This window comes from Rhinatrema bivittatum, chromosome 4 (genome assembly GCF_901001135.1).
Source record: "Rhinatrema bivittatum chromosome 4, aRhiBiv1.1, whole genome shotgun sequence".
Taxonomy (NCBI): domain Eukaryota; kingdom Metazoa; phylum Chordata; class Amphibia; order Gymnophiona; family Rhinatrematidae; genus Rhinatrema; species Rhinatrema bivittatum.
The window spans coordinates 212,466,738-212,489,808 of NC_042618.1; the positions used below are offsets into that span (position 1 = coordinate 212,466,738).

Genomic DNA, 23,071 nt, shown 5'->3' on the forward strand with positions numbered 1-23,071 from the left:
CGTCACCAGTCCAATAGCCCAGATGCAGGAAGTAACAACGGGCCTCTCACCAGCTGGGCTCACCGGAGAAATAATGAAGGAAATATTCCGCGGGCCTCACACCAGCCAGACCCTCAAAGAAGAAATATTCAAGTGGCGACCCATTATTATTATTATTTTTTTTTAATTAAATTCACTCACTCCTAAGTTTCTTTGTGCCTTTAGGTGAGAGCCACACTCTCCTGCCCCAGTTTCATCGTGACCTCAGATGAAAGCCACTTCCTCCCACACCAGTATCCTTGTGCCCTTGGATAAGAGCTGTTCCCTCCCCTGTGCAGTTTCCTTGTGCTCTAAATGCCCGAGAACCCAGAATTACTGCTTACACCATTGGCTCAAATCAGTCAGTCAAGCAGGATGAAGGGGAATGTGCTGGAGACAGGCTTGAACTGGAGGAGAGGTAAGAGTGGAACAAGGGGGAGAGATTAGCAGCAGCAGGGTCCAAATGAAAGGAAGTAGCAGTGGGTGGTGCTTGGCAGCTGGAAGGGTAATTGCTGTGGAGAGCCATAATTTGGCCCTATTGTATGCCAGACCTCGTATCTCAATCCCAGCAATTGCTGAATGGAAATCAGGTTTAATAAACATGATATAGCATCATTAAAGAAATAATTTATACAATTAACTCACATTGATTTATTCTGTATAAGGAATAATAAAGAACTGTGGTTGCTGTGTTAGTCTACTTAGATATATGGAATTAAGGGTCAAAGAAAAACGTTGTAGGAGATAACCTTTTTATTGGACTAATGTAATACATCTGCGACTAGCTTCACTGACCTGATGAAGAAAGGATAACTCTTGAAAGCTTCTCGCAGGTGTAGTAAGTTAGTCCAATAAAAAGGTATTAGTTACAACTTGCTTGTTATTCCCTTAATTCTATAAATCACCTTATAACTGTTTTCTTTATCTGTGTAATTACAAAATTACTGATGAAACTATGATTTCCTATTTTTCCAATGTGTTAGGCACAAAATCTGAAGAGATGCGTAGGCAGATATTTCTAAGATGAAACAACTATCAAGGGAAAATACTGCATTACTATTTTTAAAATTGTGATCATGACAATTTTTCTAAGTAGCACATTAATCACAGAATAGCCAGGTTGCCTACCAAATAATACTATGTCGCCGGTGGTACTAAGAACCACTCCTGGTTTCCTGACTCTTGTCTCACTCAATGCATGAGGCAGACTTGTTCACATATAAGAAAATGCCTTTACAAAACTGGTTTGGCCAAAATTAACACAGGACTGAATCAAATCACGGTGAACCTAGAAGATGTGGTAGGCCTGATTGACAAACTGAAGAGTAGTAAATCACCCGGACCGGATGGTATACACCCCAGAGTTCTGAAGGAACTAAAAAATGAAATTTCAGACCTATTAGTAAAAATTTGTAACTTATCATTAAAATCATCCATTGTACCTGAAGACTGGAGGATAGCAAATTTAACCCCAATATTTAAAAAGGGCTCCAGGGGCGATCCGGGAAACTACAGACCGGTTAGCCTGACTTCAGTGCCAGGAAAAATAGTGGAAAGTGTTCTAAACATCAAAATCACAGAACATATAGAAAGACATGGTTTAATGGAACAAAGTCAGCATGGCTTTACCCAAGGCAAGTCTTGCCTCACAAATCTGATTCATGTTTTTGAAGGAGTTAATAAACATGTGGATAAAGGTGAACCGGTAGATATAGTATACTTGGATTTTCAGAAGGCGTTTGATAAAGTTCCTCATGAGAGGCTTCTAGGAAAAGTAAAAAGTCATGGGCTAGGTGGCGATGTCCTTTCGTGGATTGCAAACTGGCTAAAAGACAGGAAACAGAGAGTAGAATTAAATGGACAATTTTCTCAGTGGAAGGGAGTGGACAGTGGTGTGCCTCAGGGATCTGTATTGGGACCCTTACTTTTCAATATATTTATAAATGATCTGGAAAGAAATACGACGAGTGAGATAATCAAATTTGCAGATGACACAAAATTGTTCAGAGTAGTTAAATCACAAGCAGATTGTGATAAATTGCAGGAAGACCTTGTGAGACTGGAAAATTGGACATTCAAATGGCAGATGAAATTTAATGTGGATAAGTGCAAGGTGATGCATATAGGGAAAAATAACCCATGCTAAAATTACACAATGTTGGGTTCCATATTAGGTGCTACAACCCAAGAAAGAGATCTAGGTGTCTTAGTGGATAACACATTGAAATAGTCGGTTCAGTGTGCTGTGGCAGTCAAAAAAGCAAACAGATTGTTGGGAATTATTAGAAAGGGAATGGTGGAGGTCACGTGATGCAGTGCAGGGGAAAGCCGTGATTTTTTCCCTCGCAGCGCCGACCCTCCTGCATCCAGCCTCATCCACGGCTAATCGGGCTTAAGCACACTATGGGACCTTTGGGGAACCTGTCCTGACCGTCAGCCAGCCCAGACGAGCGCCATGGCAGCTCGTTTGAAGCAGAAAGAAAAGGAAAAAGATAAGCCGCGAGGCTCCGAGGTACAAACCAATATGGCGCCGGCCACCCCGCCCCCACCGACAAAGGCGGCGATCACCGAAATTAAGACCGCAATATCGGAACTGTTGGGTCTGGAACTGAAGGGTATCTCAACTAAACTTACTGAGCTTGCCGCGGTGTTTGCGGGCTGTGAGGCACGCTTTTCGACGCTTGAACAGAGGGTATCCGATCTGCAGGATGGAGCGCACAACGTGGGGGCTGAGGTGACGGCCCTAAAACTGGTGGTAGCGAAGCAGGCAGACCATCTAGAAGACCTGGAAAACCGGTCTCGCCGGTCAAATCTGCGCTTCCTGGGCCTCCCGGAGTCTATCCCTGATCGGGAACTAGTGACATTTTTGGAAGGCTGGCTGACCAAGGAATTGGGCCTTACACATGCGCACGGGCCCCTGCGAGTCGAGAGGGCCCACCGGCTGGGCCAAAAAAAGGCTTCGGATCCCCGACCGCGCATCATTATAGCAAAGATTTTCAATTTTGTGCACAAAGGGGAGATTTTGCAGGCGACCAGGGCAGGTAAAACGCTGATGTATGACAGTAAGAAGATAATGGTGTTTCAGGATTTTTCGACTGCCCTCTCTGCGAAGCGCCGCGTTTTAGCCCCGGTCTGCACCCAACTCATCAATTTGGGATACCGAGCCACTTTGATCTATCCGGCTCGGCTACGAGTGGTTACCCGTGAGGGTGTCCGGTGGTTCACCGAGCTAGCAGAGGCACAGGAGTTCGTGCGAACATCGGCCACCAGGAATCATCAGAGCTCTCCCAGTGCCAGTGAGGACCCCGATTGAGAGCAGCGGAGTAGCTGGAAATCACTGCTTGGAGACCTAGCTGGCTGAATTTGGGGTTTCTCCCCCTTTTTTTTGGAGTTTCTTCCTTCTTCTGCTGCAGTTATAAGAGCTGGGCTAGGCTGTTGTTCTTTTTGTGCCCGGGACTTTGTTACAGCGGTTCCTGTTATTGGACTTCCCTAAAGTTTATCAGTTTTTCATTTTTATAATAATACTACGAATGTGTCTATGTATGGACCTCCCAAGGTCCTTGTTCGCTTATACATTGAGTGGATGAGGCTGGAATGCGTCGGGTAGGGGGGGGGGTGGGTGTTTGTATGCATGGTGGTGACTTCTCTTCTTGTACGAATGCTGGGGCGGGTAGATACAGGGAACGGGGGGGGGGAAGGGAGGAAGGGAGGGGGGTATGGGGAATTTCATATCGGGTTAGGTGAGGGTTCCATGCACGTAGTTCTGGGGGTCAAATACTGTCATACTAAGGGATTGCTCTTACAGGGAGGTTTTAGCTGGGAGAACCTTCCTGTTTCTGTCCTCTGTCTACTCATTGCAATGTTTGTTCTCTCTCTAGGTCATGTCAGTTAGTGGACTAAGATTTATATCCTGGAATGTCTGTGGTATAAATTTGCCTATTAAAAGGTCAAAAATATTGAATCATCTTAAGAAAAAACAGGTGGACGTAGCATTCCTCCAAGAGACTCACCTTACAGATGTAGAACATTCCAAGCTTCGCAGAGGTTGGGTGGGGGATGTGTATTACGCCTCGGCCTCATCTAAATCCGCAGGGGTAGCCATACTTTTTGGTAAACATGTACCATTCACTATTTTGCGGGAGTTGAAAGATCCGCAGGGTCGCTATCTGATCTTAGTTGTTAAAATTTTCACTGTTTCAATAATACTTTGTAATGCTTATGCTCCAAATAATGATACGGTAGGTTACCTACGGGCCCTGCAGGGTCTGCTGCTTCCCTATCTTGATGACTTTATTATCCTGGGAGGAGATTTCAATGCGGTCCGAGATTTGCACCTAGATAAATCCACTAGTGGCCCGAGGGATCGGGTTGTTAGCTCTAGTTTAACACAGCTTGAGCAGTCGGTACATCTTCTTGCTGCGTGGCGGATCTTACACCCGAGTGAGAGAGACTTCACTCATTTGTCTCGCGCACACGCGACGTGGTCGCGTTTGGATTATTTCTTCATCAGTGATAAATACTTTACAAAGGTTAATGATGCTTGTATTGGCGATATTCTTATCTCCGATCATGCTCCCATTTGGTTGGATGTGCAGGTCTCCCCTTCTACTCCCACTCCACGGCTGTGGCGGTACCCCTATTTTTTGGCTGATGATATTCCCTTCCAAGAATATTTACGGTCATGCTGGCGGGATTATGCGACTCTTAATGAGGAACATAAATCTAACCCTGTACTTTTCTGGTACACTGCTAAGGCGGTGATACGTGGAGATATTATTTCATACGTCACCCGACGACGGAAAGTACTTGATACGAGTCTCCTTACCTAGCCTTTACATGGCTAATGTTAAGCCTTTACTTCAAGTGACCTTGGATAAGCTCCGCACTTGGCATGCCTTGCCTCTCTCCCTATGTGGCCGTCTCAATTTATTCAAGATGGTGCTCTTACCAAAATGGTTATTTCTTTTGCAAAATTTACCTCTTTTGCTTAGTCGTCAGGATCTTAGATCCATTGACAAAGCCCTACGTGTTTTTTTATGGAGGGGAGGTAAGGCGCGCATTTCGTTGATCGATCTTAAGGAGCGCTGGGGAGAGGGGGGATTGGGAGTCCCGGACTTGCGGCTCTACAACCTGGCATGTAACCTCCGTATTATAAGGGATTGGATGTTAATTCAATCTTCCTCTGTTCACATTTCAGCGGAGTCGGCCTTGGTGGTGCCTTTTGCTCTTTCTTATGTTGTTCAAGCTCCCGCCCGAGAACTCCCTTCAGTGTTACTCCATTCTCCAGTTGTTACCCCGATTAGAGATACGTGGCGGCTGGTCACCCGGTTGTTACGGATGCCTCGGTTGTGCGTGCCCCTGCTGCCTATCCAGGGGAATGGTGCCTTTCTCCCGGGCTCCCAGACCAAGGGGTTTCAAAACTGGCGGGCGCAGGACCTTACTCGCCTGGGCCAAGTTATTAATGATGGTCAGTTGCTTTCTTTTTCTGACCTGAGATCTAGGTTTGGGTTGACTGTTTCACACGTCTTCCCGTACCTCCAGCTTAAGCATTACTTTCAGTCCCTACCGTTGGAACCTGGCCCTGTGGAGGTTCTTACCTCCTTAGATAAGGTACTGCGGTTTAACGCCCAGAGGGGCCCCACGGTATCCCAGTATTACAAGAGTTTAAAATGTGTCACGAGAACTGAACCATATGCATTATTGCTTGAACGCTGGAATAAAGATGGGATATTTGCTCTTACAATCCCCATATTAAAAGCAAGCTTTGGACGAATTAACCACATTACTGTTAATATGTATTACAGAGAGATGCATTATAAGTTTCTGCGACGGACTTATATTTCCACACAATTGGCTCATCGCTCGGGGTTGGTCCAGAGTGAAATTTGCGGTAAATGTCATGGAGCAATTGGGCATCTCTCTCACTCTTTTTGGGCTTGTCCCAAAGTCCGCCGATTCTGGGGACGAGTCGCATCTTATCTAATGGATCTTTTAGGGGTTAAATTGCCTATAACGCCACTGCTTTTCCTTTTTGGTCATTTCCCACGCATTTCCTTGAAGCAGGGTCCCCGTAATTTCATACACAAGGCTTGCTTGGTGGGGAAAAAGGTTATCTTATTGTACTGGCGGGATCCAGGTCCCCCCTCTTTTTGGACTTGGCGCAACCACTTGCATCACTTGTTACGAATGGAGGAGCTGGGCTCCCGAGCAGATCCTCGCTCCCGTCGGAGATTCTTACTGATTTGGGACCCGTACTTGCAATCACTACCTCACCAGTCACGAAGTTTGGTTATCAACGATTGCTGAGGTTGTTGTGGAATCCACCTCTTGAAGATTCATCCTGCCATTTGGACGTACCGCAGGAGATATACGTGCATGGACTCTGCCCTTGGACATTTATCCTTCATTGGGGGGGGGGGTGGGATAGGGGTGGTGTTGTTTTGTACGCTGTGGAGCTGCTGTTATTACGAGGTCTGTGTAGAGGTCAGTGTACCACCTCTCCAGACCACTATCTTGGTTATATACTTTGACTATGATGATTGAATAATAATAATAAAAACCGTTTGAAACTAGAAAGGGAATGGTGAATAAAACGGAAAATGTCATAATGCCTCTGTATCGCTCCATGGTGAAATCGCACCTTGAATACTGTGTACAATTCTGGTCGCCGCATCTCAAAAAAGATATAATTGCGATGGAGAAGGTACAGAGAAGGGCTACCAAAATGATAAGGAGAATAGAACAACTCCCCTATGAGGAAAGACTAAAGAGGTTAGGACTTTTCAGCTTGGAGAAGAGGCAACTGAGGGGGGATATGATAGAGGTGTTTAAAATCATGAGAGGTCTAGAACGGGTAGATGTGAATCGGTTATTTACTCTTTCGGATAGTAGAAAGACTAGGGGGCACTCCATGAAGTTAGCATGGGGCACATTTAAAATTAATCGGAGAAAGTTCTTTTTCACTCAACGCACAATTAAACTCTGGAATTTGTTACCAGAGGATGTGGTTAGTGCAGTTAGTATAGCTGTGTTTAAAAAAGGATTGGATAAGTTCTTGGAAAAGAAGTCCATTACCTGCTATTAATTAAGTTCACTTAGAGAATAGCCACTGCCATTAGCAATGGTAACATGGAATGGACTTAGTTTTTGGGTACTTGCCAGGTTCTTATGGCCTGGATTGGCCACTGTTGGAAACAGGATGCTGGGCTTGATGGACCCTTGGTCTGACCCAGTATGGCATGTTCTTATGTTCTTATGAGACCTGGAATCAGCTCTCAAATAAGTAAGTCAAAGGAAAAGCTAAATAGGTTTCTAAAACTGTATTTATTTACATAGACTGTATAGCAGTTGGTGGAAACAGACAGAATTTTAGAGCATGTTGGGAAAGAGTCGGTTGTTGTGAAGGCTAGATTTAGGCTTTTAGGTAGAAAATTGAAATCTAGAACCTCCTGGGTTGCATTCTCAGAAGTGTTCCCTGTTCCACGTACATGACCCCAGAGGCAGGCTGAACTCCAGAGTCTCAAAGCAGGAAAGTGGGCTTTAGATTTTTTAAGAACTGGGGGCCTTTCTTGGGAAGAGAAATCCTTTTGCAGTGCACCTTAGAGTGGAGCCCTGCTGCTGATGCTAATATTTAGAAAGGAGAGCAGCTTTTAAACTAGACCATGGGGGAAGCTGAGAGGTGTTCAGAAGCATATGGTTCAGAAGGAGATATCTTCAAGGATACTTGCAAAACAGGTGAGTTAGTATATACTAGTAGAAATGTTGTGGTTATGACTCACATAGGCCAGACAAACGTAAATAAAGAGCACACAAATATGAATGATTCTAAATTGCTTTTATCTTCTGCTAATAAGTAGGTTATGAATACAAATTAAAAGCATATTAGAATATCTGCACACAAATACCAGAAGTCTGAATAGTAAGATTGGAGAGTTAGAACGTATGAAATTATACAAGAATCTAGACATAATAGACATGTCAAATATTATGGAAAGTGGATAACCGATGAGGCACTGCAATATAAGGGTATAAATTTTATCGACATGATAGGGCAGATCAAATAGTGGAAGGATAGCATTATATGTAAAGAATGCCATAAAAAAAAACAGAATAAAAATCCTGCAGGAAACAAAATGCACTGTGGATCCTTCTGGATAGAAACTTTGACTAGGCACACTGAGCATGCCCAGCATGTCCTATAACATGCGTCCACACGGGGTCCATCTTCAGTCATGTAACAGAATTATGATAAAATTAAAAATAGGAGAAACCCAAATCCGCAGGGTGTCAGGCGCTTTTTGTGAGTATTAACATACTGCTGTCCTTGGAAAACATCTGTTACAGATAAGCAACTATGCTTTCTCAAGGACAAGCAGGATGGTAATCCTCACACATGGGTGAATCCCTAGGTACAGGCTGCTCCCCAACAAAACAGGGAACCAACAGACATCTAACCAGGTGCCAATGGGCACAATAACACCTGTGCTGTAGGTAACAGACGGGGAGACGGCTTAAACCCAAACAATGAGCCCTAGGTTGGGAGAGTTGGGTTCCAAACCTCAAAACATGTCCCTGAGAACAGGGCCATGTTTTGTCATGTCAGCCATTGCTATCCAGACAGTAATGGGATATGAATGTGTGGAGAGAACTCCACGTCACAGCCTTGCAAGTCTCCTCCACAGGACTGCTCACAAGTGAGCCACCGACACTACCATGGCTCTGACAGAATGAGCCGTGTCATGACCCTCAAGATGTAGTCCCACCTGGGCATAATAGAAGGAGATGCAATCTGCTAGCCAATTGGATAGTGTCTATTTGGCGATGACAATGCCCAACCTATTCTTATCAAAAGAAACAAAAAGTTAGGTGGTCTATCTATGAGATTCTGTCCGCTCCAGATAGAAGGGTAAGGCTCGCTTGTAGTCCAAACTGTGCAGTGCTAGTTCGCCTTGGTGCGAATGGGACCTGGGAAAGAATATTTGCAGGAAGATTGACTGGTTAAGATGGAAATCTGTCACCACCTTAGGCAGGATCTTAGGGTGTGTACGTAAGACCACCCAATCATGACAGAATTTTGTAAAAGATGGATAAGTCACTAAGGCCTAGAGCTCGCCGATCCTGTGCGCTGAAGAGACAGTCACCAAAAATATGACCTTCCAGGTCAGGTACTTCAGGTCGCATGTGCACAGCGGCTCAAAAGGAGCTTTCATCAGCTGAGCTAAAACCACGTTGAGGTCCCAAAACACAGCAGGAGGCCTTATGAAAGGCTTCAACTGAAGTAGACCTGGCATAAATCATACAAGTATAGGCTGTACAGAGATGGGCATATCATCTACACCCTGGTGGTAAGCACCAATCGCACTAAGATGGACCCTAACAGAGGCAGTCTTTAAGCCAGCCTCCGATAGGTGTAGAAGGTTATCAAGCAGTTTTTTGTGTGGGGATGGAGAACAGATCTAGGGCCTTCTGCTCACACCACACAGAAAACCTCCTCCATTTCAGTTCTTAGGACTTTCTAGGGGAAGACTTTCTAGAAGCCACCAGGACCAGAGACACATCTTTCAAAAGATCGAGGAGCTGCAACATCCTGTGAATGACAGGGCCTGGAAGTTGGGATGCCGCAGCCTGCACTGATCCTGTGTGATGATATCTGGGAAAGTCTCCAGACTGATCGGCTCCAGATGGACAACTCCCAAAGGAGAGGAAACCAAACCTGTCTCAGCCAAGGAGGGGCTATGAGAATCATAGTACCTCTGTCCTCGCGAAGCTTCAAAAGAGTCTTCACCACTAAGGGAATCTGAGGATATGCATATAGAAGCCCTGTGCCCCAATGGCGGGAGAGGGCATCTGAGGCTAGTTTGCTGTCTATCCTGTGCAAGGAACAGAACAGAACTGAGGCGCCTTCCTGTTATAGGGGGACGCGAACAGAACTACATCTGGGCTCCCCCCAGAGGCAGAATATCCAATTCGCTATCGCTTCGTCCAGGGATCACTCATGGGGTCTTAAAGGCTCGACTCAGCCTGTCCGCTGCCACGTTCTCTGTCCCAGCCAGGTACATGGCCCTGAGCACCATCCCCCAGGGAATAGGGCCCACAACCAGTTCTGGATCGATTCCTAACACAGGAACCTACAATCCCTTACCTCTCTGATTATTGATATATCACATTGCTACTTGGTTGTCGGTCTGGATCCGGACAACTTTGTTGGATAACCGATCTCTGAAAGTCCATAGCTGTACCTGATCACCCAGAGTTCCAGGAGGTTGATGACATGAATGTTCCTGAGCAGACCATAAACCCCGGATGCCGAGCCCATCCACATGAACTCCCCACCCCAGGGTAGACACATATATGGATAACACAATTTGAGAGGGAAAACTCCAAAAGGAGATTCCCTGTTCCAGATTGGAAAGTACTCACCACCAGGACAAGAAGTCTAAGAAGGATGGGGACAACTTGGATGTGATCTTGGAGGCTGTGTGGCTTGCTCCCACTGAGGCATCAGGGTCCATTGGGCTCTGCTCATGTGTAATCATGCCAAGGGAGAAACATGGACTGTTGCAGCCACGTGGCCTAACAACCTCAAACTATATCAAGCCGATACCTGCTGGCTCTGTTGAACTTCTGCCACAATGGTTGCTACTGTGACAGCCCTCTGGTGCAGCAGCAGAAAAGTCTTGGTCTGAGCAATGTCTAGCAGGGCTCTGATGAAGTCCAATTGAGGTGACAGACTGAGATGGGAGTTTGGGTAGTTGAGCACCAACCCTAGTGACTTCAAGACCCATATGATCAAGTGTATGCACCTGGCTGCCCCTGCCTACAAACCAGAGATACTTCCTATGACCATGGAAAATCTCAATGTGGGTGTGTATGTGTCCTTGTAGGTCGAGGAAGCACAGCCAGTCCCTCTTGTTGCAAAAGGGGAATCAAGGTGCCCAGGGAAAATAACTTTTCTTTTTTTTTTTTTATAAATTTGTTCAAGGCCCTCAGGTCTAGGATGGGACGAAGTCCTCCTGTTCTCTTTGGAATCAGGAAGTACCTGGAGTAAAATTCCTCACCCTCTTTGCCATGGCGGAACGAGATCGACCTCTCTAGCCGTTAAGAGGGAGGAGAGCTCTGCCAATAGTACTTCCTGATGCAGTACCAGCCCCCAATACAAGCTCGGAGGGCAGTTTGGTGGTACACCCAATAGATTTAATTGGTACACCTTACTGACAATGTACAGAACCCACTGGTCCAAGGTTACACTGGGCCACTGGTTCACATAGAACCGCAGCCTGCCCTCGACTGGAGGGTTCATCGTCCTGGATACAGGAGACTGGCTGATACTCCCTGCGGCCCAGTCAAATCCCCATCCTGGGTTTAACTGAGGAGCCAGCTAGGGCTTGGGAGCTCTCCGCTGCCTGGGATGGCTGCGAGAGCTCTGATGCCGTGGACAAGATCAAGGAGGCGGAGGATAGTACTTTCTTTGGCAAAAGAAGGACTTCCTTGGCTCCTGCCTCAATGGCCTCCTGGAAGAAGAGGACTGATCCATTGAAGAATTTTAGACCTTATAAGCGATGAAAAGGAATTGATTTGTACAATGCAGCTAGCAGAGACTGCAGTGTACAAATCAACTTTTTAGAATTTTCATCACTTAAAGGTCAAAAATTATTTAATGATGTCAATTTTACAATGGATACTTCTGAATGTGTTTGTAACACCAACCCCCAAACCTAACCCACCTCCCGAAAACTCAACCCAAATGAAAGTGCCCCCTTACAATGGTCCATACATAGAGTATCAGACTGATCCCTATAAAGAGGCGCTCTCTCTCTCTCTCCCTCATGTTTACCAGACTCCTGCCCCTAACAGGTAGCAGTAGCAAAGTGCCATGTGGAAGATATGTGCGTACAGCTGTAGAAATGCACGAGTGAAGAGTATTTTATAAGTTATGCGTGGAGGTTATAAAATAGCACATATTTTTGAGCACAGCGAGATATGCGCATTTATAGGCACACAAACACGGCCCTTTTAAAATCTACCTTTTAGTCTCTTGCAGGATCTTTATCCTGTTGGACTCTAGCCTCCAGAGATCTGACTCATTCTATGAGAGACAGGAGCTCTTTGTACCAGGTGCACACAACCTCTCATCGGCGAGTAAAAAATCATACATGTGACACTTGATGCAAAATACTGGAAGGCCCTCCTCTTGCTGCCTTCATCTTAATTTTGTTCAGTCCCTTGTTAATTTTAGGTTGCTATTAGAGTAGGGATGTGTACAATTTGAGTCCTTTAAATTTATTAGTATATTCACTATTTATCTGGTAGTGACCCTCAAGGGGATGATTAAACTCTTGATATGGCCTCAACCAATCCTATGTTTAAGTTAAAAAGCTGATTATTATTTTATGTGAAAGTGTTTCCTACCTATAAATCAAAGGTTGATCTAGGGGTGGGTGGGAGGGAGGATGGAAGCAGTCCAGAGAAAGGCAACCAAAATATGTGGTCTGCTCCAAAAGATGTACAATATTAAACTGGAAGACCTAAATATGATATATGATTCGAGAGAAATATGATACATTCTTAAATACCTGAAAGGTATTTTAATGATGCACATGAATCAAGCCTTTTCCAGTGGAAAGAAAGCTGTAGAAATAGTGGGTCATACCCTAGGTATCTATACTGGTACCATTGCTTTTTAACATATTTATTAACAATGTAGAGATGGAAATGAGTAGGGTGATCAAAATTTGCTGATATAAAATTATTCAAAGTTGTTAAATCACAAGAGGACTTCGCAAGACTGGAAGATTGGGCATTCAAATGGCAGACATTATTTAATGTTCACAAGTGCAAAGTGATGCACATAGGGAAAAGCAACCCAAATTATAGCTATACAATGCAAAGTTCAACATAGGGATTCACCATCCAGGAAAAGGATCTAGGCGTCATGGATAATATGTTGAAATCCTCTGCTCAGTGTGGTGGTGGCCATGAAAGTAAATAGAATGCTAGGAATTATTAGGAAATGAATGAAAAATAAAACAAAGAATATAAAATTGCCTCTGTATTGCTCCAGGATGGTCACTGCATTTCAATTAGAGAAGGTACAGAGAAGGATGACCAAAATGATAAAAGGCATGGAACAATTCCTCAGTAAGGAAAGGCTAAAAAGATTAGGGCTCTTCAGCTTACAGAAGAGACCGCTGAGGGGAGATACGATAGAGATCTATAAAATAATGAGTGGAATGGAATGGGTAAACACAAATCGGTTGTTTGCTCTTCCAAAAAGTACAAAGACTAAGTATATTTATGACAAATAGGAGAAAATATATTTTTACTCAACACAAACTCTGAGATTTGCTGCCTGAGGACATGGTAAAAGCTGTTAGTGTAGCTGGGTTTAAAAAAGATCTGGACAAGCTCCTGGGAAAAAAAAAGTCCATAAATCATTATTAAGGTGGACTTGGGGAAATCCACCCCAATCCCCGGAATGAACAGCATGGAATCTATCAACTTTTTGGGATTCTGCCAGTTACATATGACATGGATTGGCCACTGTTGGAAACAGGTTACTGGGACTTGATGGACCTTTGGTCTGACCCAATATGCAAATCTTATGTTCTTATGATATGAAGCTCCAAGGGAGAGATTCAGGAACAATGTCAGGAAATATTTCTTTATGGAAAGAGTGGTAGATGCACAGGATGCCCTTCCAGAAAAGGTGGCAAATACATGAATAGTAATGGAATTCAAAAGGGTGTTGGATAAATACAGAGGATTCCTAGTAGCTAGAGGATGGAAATGACTTCTGTTAACTTTAGGTGTAACATTTCTGCATTGGGATATCCTGCATAGAGATGCAGTTACTAACATAAACAACTTGCTGGGCAAACTGAATGAATCATTTGGGTCTTTACCTACCATCACTTAATATGTTACCTTTTACATGGTGGCAAACACACCAATTTCACCAATGTGAACCTTAACTGCATCAGTTTCAAACTCACTTGGAGAAATGAAGAAGGTTCACAAGCAGTTTTGTTGTAAAACAAGATAAAAGATATAGGTCCTTTCCCATAAAATACACAGAACCTTTCCACACCAGAGAATTTCCTCTTGAAATCCTTCTTGGATGCAGGAATATAATACACCTCTCTAGACAGATACAAGGGTTGCAGAGCTATCCTTTCAACCTGTAGATTGGTACAACCCAAATGTAATGCTGAAATGAATAGCAGTTCCCAATTTGGGGATCCCCTGAAACAGACAAGGTCCCTGATAAACATGTCCCAAGAGAGTATAAACAAAATCTGTCTAGGCTAGTGGAGAGGTATGAAGATCACGCTTCTCCGATTCCTACTGAGGTTACATAACATCTTGCATCCAGAAGAATTAGAAGATACGCTAACTGAAAGCCCCAGTTCCAGTCTAGGGTGCATTCTCTTAGAAAGTAACAGAGGTTTGGGAACCATCCTATTAAAGGAGATAGAACCAGAGCTTCTCACAAGCATGCTGCACCCACAGGGCAACTGGTCTTAAAATTCTTTAACCAGGGACCACTGAAGATGTCCTACCACCACATGCAACTTGAACGGTAGGATAGCCTTCCTGTCCACCTAGCACATTGCTCCGAGTCCCTGCTATGAGAAACGGCCCTTATAAAGATAGCTTTCTGTCACAGGAAGTATGATCCCATTCCTCTCTGCTTGTTAATGAAGGAGATAGCAACTCAAATGTCTGAGTGGATGAGGACCAATTTGTTGGCCAAGCAAACCCAAAGAGTCTGTAGGGCAAACCTTACTGCTCTTCACTCAAGGAAATTTCCATAACAACAAATCTAAGTGGACTCGAGACCCTGGGTGTGGAGCTGCCTACACAAGTTCTGCCATCTAGGTTGCTCACATCAGTAGTTAGCACAATTTCTAACAGCAGAACTTGGACTGAATCTGCCACTGGGACACAGAATCCCTTGTGACTGGGTGCTGTGGATGCTGCCCAGGTGATGAGTGGCTGAAATCCACAAATATTTAAAGATCCATTGGACTCCTCAATAGTGAAAACATGCTCTAGGAGAACCAAGTACTGTCAGTTCCATAAGGGTTAACATGACATGTCCCCTGCTGATGTGCATGTGTGAATGGAGTAGTGGAGGGGCATGAGTGTGGGTATGGATAGTAGGGGGTACAGGTGTGTGCACATGTGGAATGGGGGCTGAATGAGCATGGCAACACATATGGGCAGAGGGAAGTGCAAGGACATGTGGGCACCAGGGGGAAGTGGCCAGAGGGGTGTGTGGTAGCATGGGACACATGTATGTGCATGTGGGCAGTAGGGAGAAGGCAGTGGGGCTACAAGTGCATGTGTACACGCACATGGGCAGTGTGTGGGTTGCAGATGCATGCAATAGGGGTGTGAGCAATGGGGGGATGCAGGTACATGTGTGGGTGGGTAGTGGGGGGATAGGATGTGCGCGAACATAAGAAATTGCCATGCTGGGTCAGACCAAGGGTCCAACAAGCCCAGCATCCTGTTTCCAACAGAGGCCAAACCAGGCCACAAGAACCTGGCAATTACCCAAACACTAAGAAGATCCCATGCTACTGATGCAGTGGGAAAATAGAAGGAATGTGTGTGGAGGCAGTGGGAACGTTGGTATGTGTGGGGGTGGCAGCATCATGCTGTGGAGATGCTTTTCTTCAGCAGGGATTGGGCATCTTGTTAAAATTGAAGGACAGATAGATGGTACAACATTCAGGGAGATACTGCAAGACAACATGCTTCAGTCTGCTAAAAAAACAAACTTGGGAAAAAGTTCACCTTTTAGCAGGAAAATGATCCCAAGTACAAGTCCAAAGCAACACAGGAGTGGTTGGACAACAAAAAGGTGAATGATCTACAATGGCCAAGTGAAAGCCCAGATCTCAATCCAATCGAGAATTTGTGGCACTATTTGAAAATTGCAGTCCATAAGCATTACCCAACCGACCTGAACAACCTGGAGCAAATCGGCCAGGAAGAATGGGCAAAAATCACTCCCAAACAGTGTGCAATGCTGGTAGAAACTTATCCCAAAAGACTTAAAGCTGTTATTGCAGCAAAAGCTGATTCTACCAAATACTGGTCTGAATGGGTTGAATACATATGCAAGCAGCATTTTTTCAATTTTTAATTTATTTTACAAAAAAATGCAGAGAAATAGGGCCGGATTTTAAAACGGTTACGTGCGCCGGGACCATTTAAAAAAGGCCCGGCGACACGCATAAAGCCCCGGGATTTTACTAAAGGGGAGGGGTTGGGGCCAGAGGCCTCCGACAAAGTGGCCATTGCTGCTGTGTTGAAGGATCACTTGTTGGCAGATTGCCGGCAGGCGCAAAAGATAAGATAAAAAAAAATTTTTTGGGGGGGGGGTTAGAGTAGGGCTGGTGGGGGGAGGTCCCTTACAGGCCGCGCGTTTCGGCACAACTGTGCACCCTCTTGCATGCACCGACCCCTGATTTTATAACTTGCGTGCGCAAGTTATAAAATCTGACGTAGATGTGCACGCGCCTGGTAGCGAGCACACATGGACGCCGCACGCACTCCTTTTAAAATCTACCCCATAATGAATTGTGACTTCGAAAATTTACTTTGAGTATACTGGTTTGCAATAAACAAACTATCTGGAACAATCTGTGTAAGTGTCATTTTAAATCCACACAACTCTGCAGACATTTTAGGGAGCCGAATACTTTTGCAAGCCACTGTACAGTGTACACATTGGTAGTTACTCTATCTTCAATATGCATTGGATATATTTGTTTTGGGTTACTTACATAGACTTCAGTCTATGATTTAATCAGAGGCTTAAAAACTTTTACAAAAATAAACAGTAGTTTGGCCCTGGGCTGTTAAAAGCAAACCTGTTTCAGAGTAAAGCAGCTCTAGAGCTAGTGGTCATGATACGAGTCTCCAATGAGAAAGACTCAGGAGTAACTTCATAGAAAGGGATGGATGCATTGAGCACCCTTTCACTGAAGGTGACAGAAGCAAAACTAATACTCCCAGTGCGCATGGGACAAGTACAAAAGACCATTAATTACAAAGAAGTGAAGCAAAAGCAAGAAATCAATGGGGTCTATGGTGCTGCAGCAAAAGCTAAGCTTGTCCAATTAGATGGGTTCTTATTTGCTATCATATTCTATATCTCTGTGTTTTTCTAATGGTGAAGAGAGGCAATAAGTTGTATGTGCGAAAAACCCATCAGCAAAAATAGTAAACGGCATCTCCAAGTGTTCGGAAAATTTGACAACTGAAAGTTGGCAACCCTAACTGGATCCAAAGTTAATAGAGGTCATTGCCTTACAGATATATATATAATTTTTTTTTTTAACATTTTATTGAAGATGCAATATAATAACAGTACACAGTCTTACAAAAAAACAGAATTACAACAAGAAGGTAACAGAACAAAATATAGACACAGTAGTGAGCTTCATCTTAGAAACCAGAATCATCCTCAAAAGCATTCTGTGATTTCTACCAAAACTATAAATTGTCTGAACACATATATCTCTTGTACTAACACTTTCTTTGCTATCAAGGCATTAAGCAGAGTCTAAAGTGATGGTGAACACAGGGTCCGCTATGGAAAGGAAGTTTTACCATATTTCAGGAATGTTTTGACAAAAAGGCCTAATATGAAAAGTGCTAGTTTTCATTGTATAAACTTGCCAGAAAAGACACAACCACACAAAAATAGAAAGGGTTCCAGATGCTCTCCAGTGACACACTATGATGCGTCTTGTGTCTACCAACATATGATTAACAATCTTTGGGTTGGGAGGAGGGAAGGATGGAATTCGGCTTGGAAGGCCCCATTTTTGTCTCACTGGGGTGAAGGTGCAGGCCAGTAGGCCCGCCATGTAGTTTTTATTTTGTTTGATTTTTTAAGCTTGCATTGCTCCTTAACTGGATACATATAGCATTCTAGGGCGCACAAGTTATGAAATCAGGGGTTGGCGCACGCAAGGGGGTGCACAATTGTGCACCTTGCACGGGCTGAGCCGTGCTGCCTTCCCCGTTCCCTACCCCCCACCCCACCTTCTCTTCCCTTCCCCTACCTCCCCCATCCTTTCCTCCCTACCTTTTTTTCTGCTTTTTTTTTTATTTCACAATTTACTTCAGCCCTGGGGCTGAAGCAAGTTGCGCGCACTGGCAGTCTGCCAGTGCGCGATCCCCGGCACAGCAGCAAATATAGCCGCTGTGCCGGGAGCCTGACCCTGCCCACATCCTGCTTTGCAAGCCCCAGGACTTACACGCGTCCCGGGGCTTTACGCATGTTGCCGGGCCTTTTTAAAATAGGCCCGTCACACATAACCCTTTTAAAATCCGGCCCATTATGTGTAACATTGAGATATTTCCTTCCGTGTACTATTGAACCTTTCTTTGATACACTGAAATATTTGTAATTTTTTTGCAGATATAAGAGTACAAAAAAAATATTGTTCCATTTTCTGAAATACCTATAAATGAATACTGGAATTAGAACTGAAATATTTAGAAACAAAAAAATAATTGTTAGCCATTCAAACTATTCTTATTCCTGAAATTCTATGTTCTTTTCTAAGAAACATCTTTAAGGTTAGAAGAATGATGCCTTGCAAAGATTCTGGAAAGAGTAGAATTGTGAACGGAAGTTGACGCTTTTTATGTTTCCGGATCCCAAGGAAGTAGCAGAAACCAGAAGATGCATCACATTGACCAAACTTACAGAAAAGAAAGGCAAAAGAAGAGTGGCAGAATGCCCAAGAAACATGAAAGAAAGAGCGACTAAGAAGAGATCCAACAAGAGCACTGTAACAATTCATGTCACAGCACACTGGAAGTGCAAATACTGGCTGAAGCAAGAGGTCTGGGATTTTTAGCTTTCTGTCCTTTTCCCTATGTTCATCATCCATTTTTAGCTCCCTCCATCTATTCCCTGATAGCACACTGAGGTATTGAGAGCTAGAAGGGAGCATCATCCCAGGAGCACAGTCAGTGCCATTTCCTAAATCATGATGCTGGCCCTGGGATGAAGAATTTACTTTACTTTGGAGGGTGGGAATTAGTAGAGGAAGGAAAGAAGCAAGAAAACAAGGGTTGTAGAATAGAGGATGAAAAATAGACAATATCCCTAAATTTGATGTAACATAGTAGCTGAATCAACCTTAGTATACTTAATCTCCATTTTAAAATGTACATTGTACAGTGGTCAATTCTATAAGAGATATTCAATGTAAGATAAATCAGTGTCCATACATACCACCAGCACATTCCCAACAAATTCAGGTCCGGAGTGCAGCCATTCAGGGTTCTTCTGCCTCACAGACTGTAGGTACATGCACATGCCTGTTAAAAAGTCCTTGGGCTGCCCAATGTCCATCCAGAATCCTGCCAGAACAAAGCCTGTTATTAATTCAGATTCCACAAATCAGCATTAATCACAACAGAAGCTGCCACTATTTCAGTGCCCCCGTGTTCCCATCAACCAAAAGAAAAGCTGCCATCAATATTCCTCCCTTGCAGGTTCAACTATTGCAAGAGAACCTATTAAAACAGTTCAAGGAGGTCACGTGATGTGGTGAGTCTACCCAGACGTGCTTGGGAGGGCTCCAGACACCATCCCTCATACATCTCTTAAATCTGATGTCATCCAAACTTCAACTATCTTGTTTGGACCCCAACAGCAGAGTCCATATGTCTATTGCACCTACATGAATAAATCTCCAGTAAATATGCTATAAAGGGAGGAAAATCAGAGAAACTAAAACCGAAGGGATTCTCAGACAAGATGGCTACCAACCCGGAAAGGCGGAATGAGTCCTCTTTATCTGGATGCTTTAAAACAAAAGGTAACAGATGCCATGATCAAGGCCTTGGATACCAGACTAAAATCTATTTCTGAACAGATTTCTGCACTTAAAGATTCATTTGCGGAAATTACTCCACGGCTGGACATGGCTGAGGGATTGATTGGAAGATGATTCAACTGCTGCAGCAGTTAAAATCGCTTTGCTTGAAAAACAGCTCATTACACAATCTGAAAAAATGGAAGATCTAGAGAACAGATCTCATAGGAATAACTTGTGCATAATGGGAATTCCAGAATCAGTTGAGGATTTGAAGCTTGCCAATCTGCTAGAAACGTAGATACAAGACACGCTACAACTACCAGAGTTGCAGGGCCTGCTGAAGATTGAGAACTCGCACAGGCTTGGGTTTAAAAAAAAAAAAAGAGAACGATAGCAGACCCAGAATCATTATAGCCCCATTTCTCAATAAGGTGCATAAACAAGTTGTTCCGATAAAACAAGAGGGTAGGCGATCTAAAAAAGCCGTGAGGGCAACAAAGTGGATTAGATGCCAAGTAATGTCCATTTAGAATCTTTATTATGGAGACTCGTTCATCCAATATAAAGCCAGACTCAGGCCGAGTTTCGCCCCCAATGGGGCTGCCTCAGGGGCTACAATACACAAATACAGCTTAATACAGGACATACGAAATTAAATTTAAAAAAACATATATACATATAAATGGTGACATTCAAAATGGAACATATAAAATGTAACATAGAAATAGAACATATAAATGGAAAACTGATCAGAACATGACAACCAGAACAAAGTGGTATAGATGTGGGCAAAAAATGTATGATTTTACCTGTGTAGAAATATCGCTTGAAAATGTATGAATGTGATCTCATACCAAAGAGAATATCTGAAAGTCTGTAACATGTGCAAACAAAAAATGACTGCTCAATATAAAATTGAAGGAAAAAACATCTAATCAAAACTTACTCGGGAGTGTGAAATACACCCATGATTGAGGCCAAATCCTATTGCTTAATTTGCAAAATTAAAAGAATAAGCTCTGTGTAGAAACTCTGCACAAGTGGCTATGCTCGCCTAAAAGTTATCAAACGTCTGAAAAAGAAAATAACTGCACAGTGTCGAAATTAAGGACATAAATACTTGAACAATGCCTCTGAGAAAATAAACCGGGAGTATAATTACATCTTGATAAAATATTAAAAGTGTGCTCTCTAAATGGGCAAGTGGCTATGCTCCCTACAAATAACTGCGATAAAAAATCAAACAAATAAACATTCAAAAGAGCGGCAGTGCAGGAGCCAATTGTTCTGGTGGTCTATAATTCTATTACTCAAAAATAAAAGGTAAAGAATTTTATGTATCACAGATACATGATTTTTTGAATTTTAACGCGGCTCCAGGTCTCTAAATGCCAGTACAAAAATAAACGAAGTTAATATCTAAACTCAGTTATATGCAAACTGAAAATGTGTCTCTATATGAGTCTCTTTTAACCCACAAACGCTGATGTAAATAATATTAAGGACTGCCAAACACTAAGAGCTGCGGGAAGATCATATTATAATATATGCAAGAGTCTTTCACTTAAGAATAGATCGCGGCTCTGAATTACTAAAATCAACTTTAAAAAAAAACTATAATACCTTGAAACTTACTTTTAGTATATTCAAGCGGCATATGAGTCTCCTTTCTAAACGCAAAGATGAAAGTAAATGATGGTGCGGCTTTTTTAAAAATGCTAAGAATCGTACCAAAACAGCTGTCAGTCAGAGAAGGGGGTGTGGCTAAAAAGTACCCGTATCTGACAGCTCAACCTACGGGCTCCCGAGTCAATCAAGGATAGCTGATAAAATTATATTAAAAGACACATGATAAATAAAGGTGGAACTGTAATAAAACTAAAAACGCTGAGGTAGATCTTTAAAAAGTACGCCGGATTTTATAAGATACGCGCGTAGCCACGCGTATCTTATAAAATTCGGGGTCGGCGCACCCAAGGCTGTGCAAAATCGGCAGCCTGCGCACACCGAGCCGCGCAGCATGCCTCAGAGGGAACTTTCCTTCCGTGTCGCCCTACCTAAATCCCCCCCCCCCCACCTTTGTTGGGCAAGTTACGTTTGCTTGAAGCAGGCGTAACTTGCGCGCACTGCCTCGCATCCCCCGGCACAGGCCGCAGTGCCGGGGGACTCGGGACCGCCCTCCGGACCCACCCCAGACCGCCCCTTTTACGATGCCCCGGGATTTACGCAAGTCCCGAGGCCTATGCAAAATAGGTGCGCTGGCGCGCGAGTGTCTGATGGTTTTACCAATATAAAATTTATTGCAGGGATACTGTACTAAATATACTACACCCATACTTTTACAATTGGTAAAGGATTTCAATTTAAATTTCCTAGTTGTGATACAAAACTATCTCTAATAGTTGTAAAAATTACACCTGTAAAATTACACCTGTAGATATCCGTTGATGATTCAATCTGTGCATGAGACATTGATTGATGATGTCAAAAGCTTGCATACAGCTTGCATACAGCTTGCATACAGCTTGCACACAGCATACATTCACACTCCTTCGCCCAAACTTTTTCACCTATCTTCCACCAAGCAACGTGCAATATCCCTAGCTGGACCCTCACTATGGAACTCCATGCCCACCCAACTACGCCTGGAAGCCTGCCCCAGAAAATTCCGACAAAACCTCAAGACCTGGCTCTTCTCCCGAGCCTTCACGTGAACACCCCACCCCCCCTCCAACCTTCTGCTCCCTCCCCACACCTCCCCCCCTTAACACACACCCTCTTTGCCCCTGCCTCCCCTCTGTCCCCCTAAGTAATCATCCTATCCATCCCTCTAAACGCCCCCCCCAGATGCTTTCTATAAATAAGTCTCCTGTACATAATGCCCTCCTTGTATATACATCCTACTATATCTCTTGTTAATTTGTACAGCTTACCCTTGTTCTCTTCCCCCCACCTTCCCTGATACCCAGTTCTCCTATCAGTTCATTGTAAAGCCCAGTTGGCTACTTTTATGTTATATGGAAACCGATATGATGTTCCCCGAACGAATGTCGGTATATAAAAATTGCAAATAAATAAATAAATAAATGTTGGTATAGAGCGCAACAATGTCCAAAGTAACCATTTAACATTTTGGTTACTTTGGACATTGTTGCGCTCTATACCAACATCCCGCAGACACAAGCTTTTGACATCAT

General features: G+C 43.7%; 1 protein-coding gene across 2 annotated transcripts in view; it reads right to left on the bottom strand.

The window, feature by feature from the left end:
• GMPPB (GDP-mannose pyrophosphorylase B) overlaps window positions 1-23,071 on the bottom strand; it is a 183,436-nt gene that overhangs the window by 49,605 nt on the left and 110,760 nt on the right. For both annotated transcript variants that reach the window (XM_029599666.1, XM_029599665.1), the window contains exon 8: window positions 19,286-19,413. In XM_029599666.1, the coding sequence (XP_029455526.1) occupies window positions 19,286-19,413 (128 nt within the window). The remainder of the gene's footprint in view (window positions 1-19,285; window positions 19,414-23,071) is intronic.